Here is an 18,479-nt window from a genome sequence, read left to right on the forward strand (position 1 = left end):
TGTGTCTTATGGGTGGAGAGGAGAAGCGCTGTTTGTCCAAGAAGTCAAAGCAAAGACAGACGAGAGCCGCAGCAGAGCAGACATTGTCTCTTTGGAATATAAATAATGAAGCCGTCGAATAGAAACTATGCAGAGTTAAATCAGCACGGCTCCTTAAAGGGATACTTCACCCATTTACATGAAGCTGTGTATCATTAGAAACATGGTAGTAGTGTTGAATGGTCGTGAGTCCAACCCTCATTTTGCCCTGAGACGAGAATAATATGTTTTTCTTTGCCTGGAAGTTTTCTTCATGTGATGCAATATGACGCTTTTTGCAACTGGCGGCGTGAGCAGACACGTTCAGGAAGTGTGCCGTTTTTTTTAGTCTGTGTTCGTAGTTAGACGTGGTTCACACACGTTTGTTTCGATGCCCGTGTGTTCGTGCACACTTGATCATGTGTTTGGTGTCGATGGTGAATGCATTTGGCAGAAAATGAGTTCTTAAATGCACAAACATGACATTGTTTTATAAAATGTCGGAGAAGCTTTTTGTGCCTGTTTGAAGCACTTATGAATGAGCTTGTTTCTGACAGGTGCCACATGAATAAACTCGCCTCAGTCAGCGGAGGAAACCTTAAAACACTGTCCAAGTCAACAGGATGAAATCTGAAGAGACAGTAAACATCTTATCGAACCTTCCCGCCAATCAAGAGCAACGTTGAGAATCATGGGACTATCGATATTTGCATCCCGACAGCCAGCACACAAGCATGAATAAAAACAGAAGATCGACGTCCTGGAGGAAAATAACTTGAATAAAGGTTGGATTAAAAAAAAAAAAAAAAGTTTTTCACTCAAAAGTATTCCTTGAAAAAGCAAAACCAAAGAACTTCAGACTTGTTGCTCGTCACATCGTGCAACTTTCCCCAACTCACTGCAATCTGCCGTCCAGATCTGCTAACTAACGAACACACAGTCTAACAAACTAAACTAAAGCTCTTTGGCAGAGGAAATAAAAACAGCTTTGTGTGTGTGTGTGTGTGTGTGTGTGTGTGTGTGTGTGTGTGTGTGTGTGTGTGTGAGTGAATATTGTGTTGTTATGGTTTGGAGAGGACTCTTCTCACTGGCCACATCTAGGAAGAGAGCCAGCACAGATGCTACAGTGAGAATCCAAGACTGACAGCCAGGAAGGGAGGATGGACCCGGAGTTAACCACGACTGGATCCACCGCCATGACAGCAACTTGGACAGACACACGCTGGACAAGCTTTAAACTCCATCTGTGGAGTTTCTAGCTCCAGTAAAGGTAGACTGTAGGAGGGTAATGGTATTCCTGCTGGTCGGTTCAAAGGTCATAGTTTGGTGCAAGGAGTTATAGAACATATTTCACCTTGAGGATTAAAAAAAAAATTTAAAAAAGTCAGTAACACAATCCAGGTGGAGATAATGCTCGTAACTGATTGCTAACCGCTAATCAACGACAAACAAAGAGGAGAAATAAACGATAGGAAGGAAACACGGTGGTGCTCAAAGACACGTCTGCTTCTTTAAATCAGCTGTGTCGGGAGTTTTGGGTTCTGAGTACAGTACAGTATGTCATTGGAAACACGTCAACATGCTAACGGATAATAGACGACATCACCCCCAGGTGCAAATCACCGCTAGGCTAGGCGACAGAAAAACAAGTGGCGAACAAACGTGTGCCACCTAACATCCCCACCATCAGTTTTAGACGGAGCTAAAGACCTGGTGTCTGGTCGCATGCACGCTGCTATTGGTCGATGAGCACACACACACACACACACACACACACACACACACACACACACACACACACACACACACACACACACACACACACACACACACACACACACACACACACACACACACACACACACACACACACACACACACACACACACACACACACACACACACACACACACACACACACACACACACACACACACACACACACACACACAAAAAAGTTTGACGCCAGGAAACATCCCAAACACAGGATGGTATAAATAAAGTAGAAACAGACAACACCACTAAAGTTCAGTGTGATCAGTGAGTTCAGACAGAAAACACCAAACGTGTCAGTCAATACATGAGAGGAATAATTACATCCTCGTGAGTTTGTAAATGACATAGCTCAGTAGTAACTGAATGAATGAATGGGTAAGTTATTTCTTGGATATGACTGAAGTGTAATGAAGACCTTCAGAGGCGCAAAGCACAGAAAGGAAGCCAACACATACTGTAGCAGTGTTTACATGTGTCATCACTGGATGTCTTTCATTTCATTTTATAGCTTCAGTTGTTGAATGGTGGAGACTTAAGAAGGTTTGAACACAGTGGTCCTATCAGGTGATCCACAGTGTCTGTCTGCAGAGCTTTGATCAACATGTGGCTCCATCACTAACCAAACTGATGCATCGAACCACCGAGCGCTGCGCTCCTGAAATGTTCCTCTGTCGAAGTTTAGTTCGTCACGTTCCAAACCGCAATTCACCGTCTGGCGTCGTCAACTTCCACTCCAAGCAGTAATCAGCCTTTCAACTTAAAGGGGAAAAAAATAGGGATTGGAAGTTGATCCTGATAATTATCGACATCGACTGACTGTGTTTGGTTCTACAGAGCTTTCCAACATTTTTCGAATCCGGGTCGAACCTACAGGAAGTATCTGCACACAAAAGCAAAAGCGAAACGTTCAGAATCAGAAGACAGAAATGACACCAGAAATACTTCAAAAACATACGGCAACCCATCGACAGCCTACGACCCTTTTGTTCCTATTAAATCCATCAGAAAGAACATTTCTTAGATATTATATGAAACGTCGTCGCACAATTTAATGGGAGGGAAGTGACGTACTGAAATCTGCTGGTTTAAAGTCTACAGTTTCCAGCAGGTTTTTGTTCAATGAGGTGAAGGTTCAGAAGCTTGCAAAGGAACAGGAGCGACGCGTGGATGTGTCTGAAAAGTGATCAAATGCAGGGTCAATAAAAATGCAGTTCAGTGAGATCTCCTGCCAGCCTTCAGCGAGAGCTGACCTGCTGCTCTTCCAACAAACACACAATGCAGAGGGAAGCTAATTTCATCTGTTGTAATGGAAGAAGGTAGACCACTGCTCACCACCATTAACCACGAACATGTTACTAAAGATTTTCATAAAGTGCTTCTCTATGAAGCGGTTCACATGGCGGTCACGTAGACGGAGAGCGGTGTCTGTTAGTTTCTTTTCACGCACCGAAATGGACAAGAATTAGATTTTTCTTTTCAACCACTGTCCTCACTTATTACAAGAAGCTGCCCGTGCACCTGCAGAGTCCAGCTTGCAACAGCTTGGAACTCATTTCAAAGACCGAGTGACAGACTGAGCTGTCATGCTACTGTGTGGCTGCAAAAAAAAAGAAAACATCTCTCTGTATATGTGTGGATCTGCACAGCTAGCATGCTGCTTAACACCATGAAGTTCCAAGAGACTTAAGGCATTTTTAATTTTCCCTTGCAGAGTATCAGTTTCTGGATGCTGAATGGGAGATTACCAGGTCCTTTGGTGCTTGTCTCCCTGGTCTCACCTCTATGAAACGGCAAAGTGAACCTCTGTCTATCGCACTAAATCCCCTCTGTAGCAGTGGCTCCAGGAGACTAAATCCCGGGGACTTTCTCCCCTGCCGTTCTATGGTCGGTGCGTGCCAGGCGAGGGACGGGTGACAGTGAGATGGATGGCAGCAGGCAAATCCACTCCTCTAATGAGCTTATGAATAAATATATCTTGTCTGTGTGTGCAGATGCATGTGGCCGTGAAATGGATATCTGTTCAATGCTGTGGGTGTGAGGGTGTGAATATGAATATGCATGCATGCATGTATGCAAGTGTACATGTGGGATTAGAGGGGGGGGGGGGGGGGGGGGGGCAGAGGAAGTGGTGGCAGTAAATAAGCTAAAAGGACAATGGGAGTATTTCAAAGAGCTGATCTCTATTCCCAAGACACATAGACTAGATTATTATAACATCATGTGCAATTATGTGCTAAATGTTCACGGGCAATAAGAGATGTGCTAAATGTTCTTGTGTTCTTGTTAGAAACATTCACTCGATATGCTTGATTTGCAAAAATGCAATACTGTAGCACATGTGCAAAATTTCACTTTAACCACAAATTTTACGAGTAATTAGATGAGCGGAGAATGTTTACGTGCAATGAATGGATGTGCGAAAATCCCATGCAGTATTACAGTATATGCTAAATATATCTCGCAATTATACAACATTTTAATGGAGCATAAAAGATGTGCAAAAGTTTCATGTGCAATAATTCTCAGGACATCCTTCCATCCATCCATCCATTCATTTCTCAACCCATCCATCCATTCTGTCTATCCATTCTTTCATCCATCCATCCACTCATTATCCCATCCATCAATCCATCCATCCATTTATTTCTCTACCCATCGATCCATCCCTCTATCCACTCACTAACCCACCCATCCACCTATCCATCCATCATTTGAATGTATAAAGCTGACTCTAGGGACACTGCACAGAAAATCAAATGTACCTCAAGCGTCCTGTTCTTGTGCAGCTAAATAAAGATCTATTCAATCCTATTTTAAACAAAGAAAGTCAATGATGGGATTTCCATTCACGTATGCAGGGTGTTATGCATACAAATGAAAACCGCTGCTCTTGAACATGACAGTCCCTGTGATTTAAACAACAAAAAAACATGAACAGATCTGAATATAAATTAGAAACTCTAACACCAAATGAAATGCACGGTTTCCTATTAGTTTCAGATGATCAAGTGATAAGGGAAATGAAAGGCAGCGTCTCTCCAGCAGTGAAGAACTGTCTGTTCCACTGTCTCACTTACATACGACCTCAGGCAGCCACTCAGACAAAGACACAGGCGCCTACGCATCACTGCATTAACATACACACACACACACACACACAACAACAAAAAAAAAATGTGGGTGAGGACATACATTACCAAGCTGTCTGCAACCCAAACAGAGCTTTATAGAACAGCGAGCATGTGGCTCTGGTCGCTATGGAAACAACAGAGCACAGGGAAACGGTGCAAGTCTTGTCCACCTTTCAGAGGTGGTGGTAACGCAGCGAGAGGGGGATTCTTTACACAAAATAATAAATAAACTTCAAGGTTTTAACATGTTGGCTGGGCTGTCATCAAACAGGTTAGGTAATGCTGTCTGCAGCTGCTCCACAGGTCCAGGTCGCCACCTCACCACCTCTATTCAAAGAGCTCAGCCTCTCGGAGACTCTGATCCTTTGTGTGGTGGCTATCTGTGTCTGCTCTGCCTCGTGAAGGGCTGAAGTGGTCTCTGTCAGGTTTATTTATAAGTTTGAAGACCTTTCAGTAGGCCCATAATATATTCACAAGGCTGTGTGAGGTGTTAAAACCAACATTACATTATCTAATCTCCAAATATTCATATGTGCACAGCCTATAAATATAAGTCTCCTATATCAGAGATCGACTGATGTGACTTATTGTCACTGTAGGCTCGAAGCACGTTGTTGTTGTTGTTTGACATTCATTTCAACAGTCCTTCTGTTCAGCCCAGCGGCTTGTTCTCAGCGTGCACACACTGATCCGGCTCACAGACCACTGATGATTTCTGTGAGCTTGTCTCGTTGACTTGTTGAACTAAACAATGCAGACCAGATGTCGCTGTGCAACACGGCGAGCTGCTCAGTCACAGGCTGAAAACACAGGCTGCTGACAGTCAGCAGCAAGTGCAGGTCCATTAGCTAGACTGCCTCTCCTGCTCTTCTATGTGTGAGAGAGTGTCTGAACACACACACACACACACACACACACACACATTTGGATCTATCATTACAGCCTTGGGAGGATTAGCAGAGCAAGGTGAGGCAAAGGCAGAATTTTAAGAGGGCGGAGGGAGGGGCTGATTTTCTAAGAACGCTCATTAGCCGAACTCTTTCTCATCCTCAAAAAAAAAAGAAGCTTAATTCAACATTTCACAGAACCTTATTGGGCTCGGATTAGACCAGGTCCCCCACATCAAATGATGTCAGAACTAAGTCAACAAAATCATCTGCTCGACCCACAATAAATATATGCAGGGGATGATTTTTGTAAACGGCGCTCTGAGCTGTTAATCCATCAAAGAGTCCAAAATCACATTGATTTTTTTTTTTTTTCACAAAGCACTCATCAGTATGCCACAGTTCAGCCTTGGAACAAGAGCAGCCATCTAAAATCACATTAGATGGTTTGAAAACAACTTCACAGAGGGAATTTGTTAGTCATCAGAGTCTTTAAGGAGTCGAGGCTGAACATTGAATCACCTCAAGCACCTTCACACAGCACTTTCTAATGTTGTTGATGAAACTATAATCACAGGATTTGTACGTTTTTCAAGCGCGATACTTTCAAGATGATGGCTGTGCTTAAATGTCAACAAACACCTTGAACAATGCTTGATTTCCTTTGTTTCCTCCTTTTTCTTCTTTTTTGAGATGAAGGAGACGTTATCCATCCGGAAAAATGAAGACCAACTTGTGCTTTTGTTTTGTTTGATTTCAAGATTTTGTTCACATTGCTTGAAGTCTTAAAGCACACGTGAAATAAATTGGGATGATCTGAAGTATCAGTTGAACATCAGTATCGACCATATCCACCGGCCAATCGTCAAATAAAGGCAAGCTAGAGTACCTCACTGCTGATTCGAGGAAGACTGGGACTGGGGAAGACTGGGCTAAAAAACTGTTAACCAAACCCTCATTGGTTTTCAGAGTCATGCTAAAGAAAAGGGACAGGCATTGGAAATTAGCATTAGCTACAAATGCTGTGGTGCAGTTCATTGGGAAATTGTTGTTCAGTTCTCAATGCATACTACATCCCAAATAAACAAGAGAAGAAGAAGAAATGTCGACAGTAGGGGACGGTCTTTAACCGTCGATGGGAAAGATCAGTGACTGACAGCAACTTCAACTCATAAAATCCTATACTGTAGCTCGTTTAAAAACCAGACCAGAGGAATGGCAGAAAAGTACCAAAAAAAAACCCACAGTGGTATCTGAATCAGCAATCAGCTAAATGGTTTTTTCTAACATTAGTATTCAGTCCTGAGTTTCACATTTTTAAAATCTGGTAATCAAGCAGAAAATGATAAAGACCACCAAAAAATCAATTTCTAAATTTCTTAAATGATGAGAAATCTGGATGATGTTAAAACCTATTCGACACCTTGTAAAAGTAAAAATTAAAGTCTCGTATTAACACAAACCCTACAATCGATGGTCTGACTAAACTCCACCTTCAACAATGATCAGAAAAGTCATAAAGTCAAAAACTGGCCTCACAGGACGATTTATGAGCAGATGGATCTCCATCATGCTAACTCACTAACTGTGTACGTCCTCCTTATACGTCCGTGCTGCAGGCTTTCTGAGCAGCTGTCTCCTCCGGTGAACAAACTCTTCTTTCCTGAAGGACTCTGCCCTCGTGACTCAGCTGCAGAAGCACAGCAGCTATTGTGAACGCCGAGCAGTTCAGACACTATTAACTTTCTTTTGTCATGCTTCCCCTCCTCCGGTAGCGAGGGCGACACTGAGGTGTGACTGTGAACTTTACACATACGCTTCCTCAGCAGGACTCGGGGGAGCTGTGCGCACTCATGAGGCCTGAGCATGACAGCAATCTGCAACGTTATATAGCATACCAGTGAGAGTCGCATAATTGCCAAGGACACCGTTTCATACACTCGTCTAATAATAGCCACGCTGCCTTGACCTCTGCTCCAGCTGGAGTTCAGCTCCTCGTGCGGATATTTATAACATCTCAGCTGCAAACCACACCCTCGCCATTGAGAAAATCCGGACCAGCTGCATGTTTCTCCGTCGTAATTCAATTAAGGAATTCAATAAAAAAAATTTTTTTAATGATTTTTAGGCTTTGGATTAAGATGCTTCTGATAATCTAGCGATATATCTTTAGCAGCACATGAAATGAACATCAAAGCCTTTTCCTACAAACTCTACAAAATTCTTTCATGTGTGATAAAAGCCAGAATCAACTGTTGCTCTTATGTAATCCTGTACTGTTGCTGATTGCAGCCACACAAAGTCGGAGCTGTGATCCAGACAAACGCCTCATAGCGGTGCAGCACCCTGAAATGACTGAGCAAATAAGTTAACAGCACACAGACAAGTGGTGAATGTTAATGCTGCGTCTGGTGTCATTGTGCGGCCCTGTGCAGTGGTGTGTAAGGGGGGTTTTGATACGCATGGACACACTTACACACACAATAACACACTTCTTTTAGCCCCTGTGTGTAGAGAGAGAGAGAGAGAGAGAGAAATGTTTGCTCAGCTCTCCACCATCAGCACTCACAGAAAGCAGAGAGGTGGTATATGTAACCCACTGCTCTGTTTTGTAAGCAAATCATTATCATGGCTATTAATAGCACACTGCGGGCCTCTTATCTCCACTCAAGAGCTTTTTTTTTTTCCCTCTCTCTCTCCAGCAGGTACCACAAAATACCTGGTTTGAACCGAAAGTAGAAAATAAGCACATGAAGTAAGTTTCTCGTGCAAAGATGCAACCCCAAAGAGGATGAAATGACCAAAGATGAAACATGAAGTGAAAATAACCAGGTTTTATCTTCATAAATATTATTTTAGAAACACAATAAAGAAAACAAAGGAGAAATACATGAAAGCACAGGATGCCACATTGTGCTAAATTTAAACAAAGTAGGAACAAATAGATCTTTGTATTTAAAAAAAAAACAACAACAAACAAACTAAGGATGTTTGATTTAAAGGTCAAAAAGCTCTGGCAGCATCATGTTTGACAAAAAGAAAGCACTGTGGTTAGGTGACATATTCTTTTGGATTTTTTTATCAGTTTCCACTCCTGGACTGTTACCTCTGTAACATACAGTAGATAATTATATCCAAGTTCAAGCCTGGCATTTCTCTCAGTTCTGGGAGCTTTAATCTATTTGGATGGACGCTGGATATTGATTAAAATGACTATTTAATGAACATAAATATAGTTTAGTTATTTCCTTCATTGCATTGGTTTGATCAAAACATAGTAAACTGACTTACTTAATTAAAAAACAACGCCTACCTTACATGAGTAAATGATTATGCCATGTGAGATGTTTTTTTTTGCAAAATGCAAAAGGATCAAGAATGGTACCCTGAGGAACGCCAAAGTCAATATAAGATAAAGTAAGTCACGTCTGAAAGGAACTAGACAAGTACTAACCAAAGACTGCTGTCCATATCTCAAAACTGTGAATAAAACGGTTTTAACAAGAGCAAACAAAAAAAGTACCAGCCAAGAACAGATACCGTTTTCTGCAGTTACCGTTACCTGGCATTGACATTGGTTGCATGGTTGGGGGAGGATCAAGCACACAAGACGATGACTTCATCTCCCTAACGGCAGCCTTGTCTTCTTTCGTCAAAATAAGAGATTGTAATTATAGATCTTTGGGAGTTTTTACAGACTTGGAAAACACTGGCTCACTTGAATCTAAACTGCATTTTGAGACGTTCTGGTTGACTGTCTGGGAACCGATTTAGGATTATGGACAAAATGGATTTTTATTTCTGTACAGGACTGTGAGTTTCTCCACTGAATCACCTTTTGGGGAACATAACACCCACCAACTAGTTTTGAACACCTCCAGAATGGCGCTCATAATCGCATTCTCCCTCTAACCTTTAGCACTGTGGAGAAAAAAAAGGGTTTTAAAGGACATTGGTGTCGTCAATACTTGATTTATAGCCAGAGAGTCCTGCATGGAACAGACTGTGCCCACTCGCCAATACAGTCACTCAGCAGGCTGCTTTTGTAATCAGGATTGAGTGTTGAAAAGGGCCTGCAGCTCCATCAGAAACTCAGACATCACACTGCCACTAAATGGTGCATATAGCCTTGAATCCCCTTGTCAGCAAATTAACAGCACATTTATTTTAAGAGACGTTGAATATAATAGTCCGGCGAGGGCTAATTTCTTTCTAAATTAGGTCAACAAAAGGCCTCAACACTGACCCCAAAGAAGCTGGATTTAGACAGTCTGACAATTTTTTTTTCACAACTATCTTCAGCAAACAAGCCATTTGTCTGATACACACTCAAGGGATTGGAAGGGAGGGAAATTGGGCAATTATAAAAATCAATACCACTCTGAACCATCGCAGAGGGTATATGAGGTTTGATTTGGCTGATTTTCAGGTAAGTGGGCCACATCAATTGAGAAGCCCTCGACAAAAAGCTAAAGCTTTCACTGACTCGCCTCGCGAATAAATACAAGATACTTGAAGATCTCAGGAGGAAAGAAGATGGGAGAATAACCTCGGAAAATTCCCTCCATTTTTCACATCACTAACTGCCGTCCAAAACAAGACATGAAATAGTCTCCAATCCGAATGTATTTGTTATCACTTTAAAACAACCACAGTTGACCAAAGTGCTGTGCAGAAGTCTAGTCATTTGAAATACAATCTTCAGATTTTCTTGTCATAAAAACGTCTGAATCATCGCTCAGCTAAAAATGTCCAGAGAGGCAGAAACAGAATACAAAAATCATTGTGTCACAGTCCTGAACGATAACACAGGAGATGGGAAGTGGAAGCAGACACGGTCGTATCACTGAGGCAGACCTTGTTACAAAGTCAAACACATGGAGGGAATTCAAATGAGAGATTAACATTTCCTAAATGCCAGAAATAACATCTCAGATGGGTGTGTTCTGTGGGGTCTCCAATATGCCGGGATGAGTTGGACATGTGTTGCCATCTTTGACGAGGTTGTCCATCAGGTTATCTCACAAAACCCCACAGTGGCACTACTGGGAGTGATACATGGAGGCATAAATGGTAAACCAAAGAATACCTTGGAGTACATCATTTAACCCAATAGATGGCCTGACCTACACAATACACGGATCAATAAGTGCTGGATCTTTATCAGGTGTAGCAAATTACTGAGGGATGTTTTCCCTTGTCGTTTCAATTGTTTAACATTTGAAAGTAATTTCTTAAAATGCTATACCGACATACTAAGACATGCAAAAAGGATTACAGTATCTTGCACAGTTAACGTTATAATCCTCCCTTTGACTTTTTTTCACCCAGTGTAACATCCTGGAATTCAAATAGACTTCTTTGCGCAGTTTGTTTAATTAATAAACAAGAGCCAGTAAGAAAAACGTGAATTTGTTGAATGCTAAAGTTTTGACCTCGAGGCAGTTGGATGCACCTGATCTTGGTTGGTGGTACTGAAGCAAATAAACCATGTTTTTTTAATACCATACATCAGTACCCTGGAACTTATAAAAAAACAAACTATTTTGTGGTTGGTCCAATAATAGAAGCACAATGAATCCCTTCATACTAAGAGTTTTAACATGACAAAGTATGGTAAAGTTGAAGGGAGTGAATACTGATAAAAGGCACTTAATCTGAAGATGAATGTCATTTACTGTTGGTGATGAAAACTACATAAACTGAGCTAACTGTAGATGAATGCTGTTTATAAAAATATATGGGATGATCATAAGAGACATCAAAAAACACCCACAAACATTCCTCCACTGTGGACAAAAAAAATCACCAAGACTGTTCAGCCAAACTGAAACTAAACTTCTTAGAGACATACTTCTGATACGTCCTGAATGAAAGCTGACAAAGTAAGCTCTTCAAAGCACTCTCCAGGTGGTTATACTAAGTGATGTGAAAACTGGCCGTGGGCACCTCATCAAAAAGCGTTCATCTGAGACTAGCACTAGCAGCTGCTGATGAGGTGCTCGTGTTTCGCTTGCAGACGGTGTTATTGAGACATTTTGTTCTGTTCACACACCAGATAGATAACGGTCCCTGGGGACGAGGCGAGGGGAGGCAAGGAGCCTGCAGCACTGGATCCTGAAGGAGGAACCATATCCCAGCACATGACAAGGTGATTCTGGTACACAACAACAAGGTACTGCTGCTGCTGCAGACTGCAAGGTGTGGGGAAGGTGGGGGGGGGGGAATATCCCCCACCAACTTTTGAGCCATTTATGCAACCATATGCTACATATGATGCTGGGCTCTGGAAGGAAAAGTGAGACACACAAGAACAAGAACAAGCACCAGCACAAGCACCAGCAGCCGCCCACAGCTTGTGCTCAGACACACACTTCAAACAGACACACATATGCACACGCACTCAAAGACAATTGAATGTTCACCCACGCTGACGCATGAAACAGAGCAGTTCGCCACGAAAAAAACACTTACATTATGGTACTCAGGTTGATTCACAGGTCCTCGAGCCTACATTTGTCATTAGAGTGCAGCCCTTTAACAAACACATCATTTCATGGAGTGAATTTACTTTCCTGCGCTACACCCCCCCCCCCCCCCCCCCCCTTCCCTTCCGTTAGCCCCATGTCTGCACAAACGTCATTCAAAACCAGCGGACAACACGGCCGCTCCAGCTGCAAGATCAGAGAGCAGACAGACTTGAGGCGAGCTCTGGCTGAGCACAGGTGGAGTGGCAGGTGAAAGGTGGAGGGGGTAAGACAGTTTTGCAGGCACAGATGGAGGAATGTAACAAGCAATAGAGGGTGTGGCAGTGCTCACCATTCTCAAACCAGATTGCACATTCCTGAAGGCTGGGGTACGACACCAGCTCCCCTCCTTCCCCCTCCAGCGACACGAGCAGTCCTTCCTCCCTGATCGATGACCAGTTCATCAAAAACCAGAGCAAAAAGAAGAGAAGAAGAAATTCGGAGGAGAGAAACACCCGCAGCTGAGCTGGGGAGGATAAATGAGATGGAACAGAAGCTCTTCCTCCTTTTTTCTTCTCTCGTGTTTCCTATTAGAGGAAATCTCCACAGGTTTCAGTGCTGATGCTGCCCGCTCTGTTCAGTCGCAGTAAATGATACAGAGCCAGGCAGATATGGCAGTGGCGGGAGGAGTGAGTGGAAGAGGAGGAGGAGGAAGGAGGAGGAGGAGGAGGAGGAGGAGGAAAGAGAGGCAAGGAGGAAGGAAGAGCGCAGCAGTCACTGTGTCACTGGGGGACACAGAGGTGACACCTCTGCGATGGCGTTCGTACCGAGGGGCTGACAGGTAACCGATACCTTCACCGCTACGAAGAAAACGAAGCCAAAAAAAAGAGGAAAATAAACAGCATGGGAAGCATTTCCTGTGAGGTGCCTGCGAGTACAAATAGCACGGAGCTCCTCATTCGCCCTCCGTGACTGCATTAGCGCTTAGCGTGTTATGTATAGATGTGAGAGGCGCACTCGCTCTACAGGAACAGGAGCCCAGGTCTCCAACAGATGAATGGCGCAGTGCTGCTGTTGTCATGGCAACCGCAGAGCAAAAAAGGAGGGGGAGGAAAAGGGTGGGTATTGAGGGAGGAAAGAAAATGGCATTAAAAAAAAAAAAAGGGAAAGGAAAGGCAGGAGGGAGGGTATTATTAAAGGGCCACAGTGCTGCCGTTCTTAGATGGAGCTTTGGGGACACATCAGATCATAAGTGGTGGAAAAAAGAAAAGTATTACCTGAAAGGAACAAGGGTCTTAATAAAAAAACTTCTCCTGTCTTTCCTCCAAGGCTCAGGCATCCCTTGCTGTCCTTGTTTTACCCTTGAAAGTGTATTTGTACAGCTGCAGCCATTTTTTACGGCTATTCAGGGGTTCAAACCCACAGGGGAAAGAGTTTATTGTGTGCCGCCTCGGCTTTTGTAGGGGCTCATATCCGCTCGAAAACAACAGACTTACAGCCCAAGTTATTTTTATTCATCTCTTCCAGTCACACTTATTTCCTGAGGGTCACATCTCCAAATGCTAGCCACGTGCAGCATGTTACAAACAAGTTTTAAAGGTATGACAACCGGTGGCGCTGCTCCGCTTGAGACCAGAACATGTGCGTTGCTGCTTTCTGACTTGTTTTATATTTTCGACTGTGGAGGCAGATAAATGTAAGCAGAACTTGGACTCCAAGACAAATGTCAACATGGGGTTCGTATTGTTATGTTAATGTAGTGTTTGTAATCGTATCGCATCGGCTCGCAGGTCATAGTATTATGTTAAATTAGCAGGTCAGTGCTTGTTGCATCTCCAGCTTCCTCTCAATGAAACCTGGATCTCAAACTGTCCCAGCTATCAAACATCACTGTTGGATGTTGGATTTTTTTTTATCTTTCCATTTTTAGCTGTTGTGGCAAAAAAATAACTTCACGTTTACTCATGCTGCACATTACAAGTGATTTGTATTGCAGGCTTGTTTGCACATTGTCACCAACATGCAGCATAATCTATTGAGATGACGAGTGGGGGTGTTTGATCACATGCCTGGCTTTAACTGTTGGACACTATTATCATTCAAATGAGCTCACATGATAAATGAGCTCAGGGAGGTTGCATAAGAAGCATCAGGACACAATTATAACTCAGACTCTAATCATGACTACGGTTTCTGAAAAAAGAAAAAAAATCTTCTTTCAGGGAATTTGAGTTACTGTTTCCTGAAATGTTGTGTTTATTTGAATCGCAAAGCATGCTCAAGAAAATGGTTTACATCTTGAGAAAATGTGTGTGTTCAACTTTGAATTCCCTCGTGCAGCTTAAGGCTAAAAAACACAATCTTTATTCCCTTTGCAATAACAGACACCTCTGCTTCAAAAATGCATTTTCCTAAGAACATGGCATCATCACCTTCCCTGGGTATTTTCACTATATTTGCATGTCACCCTCCTTGTGATTTTCCAAAAGCAAAACAACATTGTGATTTATTTCGTCTAAAAGACTTCTAAATGATTTTGCAAAATCTTTTTTTGTCATTTAAACAACTGTGTATTAGTGCTGTATACTTTTTTCTTTCCCAATTTTTTTATTATTTAAGGATAAAGATTTCTATTTGTTGTCCTAATATCTTCAAAGAACCAATTTCTTTAGTGACTCATTGAGTTTTTTTTAATAATTAATCAATAACTGGTAATTGTTAGTAGTATTAGTAATCAGTAAATAACAACATTTTTGTGAAAGCTGAACTTTATTCAGTAATTTCAACATAATAACAAGAAACAAACTTTGAGATAAACAGAACCATTTGTGCTATCTCCTGACTATAAACTGCAACACTTCATCTTCACAGGGAAAAAGAAAAGTGGAGATGTTGGAGAGACTTTAGAGTGCCTCGTTGAACTTTTATATTACTCGGGTTAAGTACAGTACAGGTACGTGTATGTGCGGCATCAGAAAAGCATAATAATATGTGGGCAGAAGTCAGGAGGAGACGGCTAGCCTAGCAACACAAAGCCATCTTATCAACAAGAAAGTTCTACTTCAAAATATGTTTCAAACAATGAAGTCATGTTACAACAATTAAAATAATGTAGTGTGTTAATCAGTCAGCTTTACAGACTGTTGAGGTAGATTTATTTTTTATTGTACGATGTAAGGCTAGCTCTAGTTTTCATTTTTATGCTAACCTAAGCTATTAGCCTGCTGTAGCTTCATATTTGAGAGATAAAGAGACTCTCAGTCTACATCTCGTTTCTGTTTAATAAAAGGCTACAGCAGCAAGTTGGTAAGCTAAGCACAAATACAGTAAGCAAGGTCATTTTTCACAGCCTAACTATACAACTAAACAATCAATCTGCTTATAGCAGAGGTTGCAAGCCTTGACCAAAGCAAGGAAAGCCCCAGTTTCCGGTCTTTGTGCAAGGCTAAGCTAGTTGACACCTACTGTAGCTTCATACTAAAAAGATAAGGGGACTCCTACTCTGTTTATTCATCTGTTAACCTAAAAACTCACACAAACAACATGGCTAGCTTAGCACAAAGAAGAAAAACGAAAGGACAAACTGCTAGTCAGGTTTAGTTCAATTACAACAAAATTCTCCCTCAATATTCAATACTTTATATGCATTTCTCTTTCCAAAATGAATCTTAAACAACTCGACAATTACAATAATAATCAAAAAAGGTTCTTGTAGCAGAGATGTTTGTATTGACCACAGCCAGGAGAGCCCCTGTTTATCTTCATGCTAGGCTAGGCTAACTTGGACTGGCTTTGATTTTACCTTACATGAAAAACTGGTGACTCTGGTGTTTTAGTCCCCTCGGTGTTAAAATTTACACCTCAATAGCTTCAGTTTCTTTAGTGGAGCAGCTATGATTGATTTCCCCTTACATATTTCTGAAGAAGAGAAGTTCATTTATCCCACAGGTTATTCTACAGATCCATCTATAACACTTAAGAACAGGTAGCGTTTTTTTTTTTCATTTTTAAAACATCCAGACTATTTTGCGAATGCTTACATTATATCAAGATTTTTCTGTCACTGCACTTAATCTAAGAGGATCTTTGGTGCGCCCCCTGAGGGCACCACACTTCAATTTCTATTATGTCGTTCCACACTTAACCTTCACTCTTTATTTTTCACCTGTGACAGAGGAGCTGAAAATGTCACATTTCCTTTCAGCTGAACAAATGATTTGAAGGGTCTATGATGGCTGGGACGGTTAAGGGAAGGTATAATAACGATAATTGTAAAAACCATTTTCTCCAGCTGCATTTTGGGGAAGCGGGTGCGAGGAGATTGAGATGTCCCAAATGTCAGTGTTCATTTAAAAAATTCACAGCAGATGTCAGGTGCCGAATAAAACAGGGGGCTGGTTTAGGAGGCGTGGAGACGGGGAGATTGAGATGTCCCGGATGTGACACTACATTTAAAAAATACACTGAGGAGACAAGATATCAAAAAGTGCAAAATACTTGGTGCAATGCAGGTTTGAGTCCAATGACATCATGACTTTAAGTAAAAAGTCCTTATTGTTTGAGATTTGAAGCAGTTAAGACCTACGACATCATCAGTCCAGCTGTCATAACTGAAGCCCGAGCTGGCATACGTGGTTAATCTGCAGGTAAACCTTTCACACGTGCGATGCTATATCATACCTCAAACTACACAACTGTACATAAAGCAGCTACGATAAACCAACTGCGACAGTAAAGAGTGTTGAGAGTTTAAGTTTGGGCCTTACAGTCACAACATGCCAACATGTCTAGACAACTCTAATTCTGCAAATTAATAACCGTTTTAATAACTGGCATATACAATAAAATCACCACTGTAAAGTAATCACACATTAGGCGTTTGATACCAGGCTGTAAACATGTTAATCTCTACTGTAAAGAATGGGTGTTTTAACGTGGAACTAATGGGGATCCCCTTTCCTCAAATGGACACTCAAGGAATTTCTTTTTTTCTTTTTTTTTTGCATTTCCGCATTGGTTTCATTTTTCAATGTCTCATGTTGCGACTTGGCCAAAACAGCAGTTTCATCAGAGGTGTTCAAGACAGAAACAAACTTAACTTGGCAAGAAAAATTCACACAAGTGATCATGTCACCTTCATTAGGAGACTTTAAAAACCACCATACACTCACTCGCAGGCCCAGGACTGAAGCATTCATCACTAGCCGCTAATTAAACAGAGCTCGAGTATTTTAATGTGGATTCCTTTAATTCCACCCACACATTGAGCTGTTAAACCTGACTAAGCAGTTCTGCACACACTCTGCCTTGTTAATCCTGACCATCAACACTGCTGCTGAGCATCACTATGCCTGCATCATGTGACCATTCAGAAGTTAGCTTACTGCCGTGGATTGCCACTTAAACACACATCACTCTTTCACTGTAAGCACCAGTGAGACAATTGATTTTAGATAGACTCATATCACTGTGATAATTGCAGCGGAGGAGTGGGAGAAAAATTAGGGGCTGTAATTAAATCAGGCCTATTCTCAGGTTTTAAGGCCAATGCAATTTTTCCTGCTTTAGGTGGCAACCCATTGGGAGGCAATAACTGTATCGATTTCTTCCTATAATTAGGGCAGAGGAGGGTAATCTGGGGAGGGACGCTGAAATAATTCTCTTTCAACGTTTCCGAGTGGAGCAGGTCCAATCAATCAAAAGGGGCCAGCGCGTCTGGAGAGCCTGACACTTGAGCAAAGTGACTATTAAGGAACAAATAAGCAATCTGATTACAACTCAAAATAGCTACAGAGATATAACTGGATGAATTCACAATCATTGCCACTTACAGTCTCAGACAAACAGTGGACTAAATATAGAGCGTGTAAACTCAGTGGTTGGGGATCAGTAAAACATGCGTGAAGATGAAGGAATGCAGCAAACGTGTTTTCATGATCTCACAGCCGGAGACAGAAAAGCTTTAGATGAGGGTTTGCTCCACAAATATCTTACAGTGAATGTTTTTGATCCAGAAATGGTTAGTAATTATGTCGAATCAAAGAGACGCAGCTCTCTCTAAGCAGACAATCGGAGTCACGCCCAGTGCTGACAAACATTGGGTTAAAGTGCAAAGCAGACTGCGGAGCTCTCCTGACTGTAAAGTCTGACCTTTACGAAGTGCGGCGGGATTAACGACACGTCCCCCGTTTGAGGTTAAA

The 18,479-nt window shown here is 41.9% G+C and overlaps 1 protein-coding gene across 11 annotated transcripts in view; it reads right to left on the minus strand.

Annotated features, from left to right (window-relative positions):
* tanc2b (tetratricopeptide repeat, ankyrin repeat and coiled-coil containing 2b) overlaps nt 1-18,479 on the minus strand; it is a 146,187-nt gene that overhangs the window by 52,133 nt on the left and 75,575 nt on the right. The window contains exon 1 of one of the 11 annotated variants that reach the window (XM_079334007.1): nt 12,632-14,935. The exons of 8 other annotated variants lie outside the window; for them this stretch is intronic. In XM_079334007.1, the coding sequence (XP_079190133.1) occupies nt 12,632-12,743 (112 nt within the window). In that variant the 5' untranslated portion in view covers nt 12,744-14,935. Of the gene's footprint in view, nt 1-12,286; nt 12,595-12,631; nt 14,936-18,479 lie in introns of those variants that run through there. 2 more of the 11 variants (XM_079334008.1, XM_079333998.1) reach the window with 2 other exon arrangements.

Source organism: Symphodus melops (genome assembly GCF_947650265.1).
Source record: "Symphodus melops genome assembly, chromosome: 21".
Classification (NCBI taxonomy): Eukaryota; Metazoa; Chordata; class Actinopteri; order Labriformes; family Labridae; genus Symphodus; species Symphodus melops.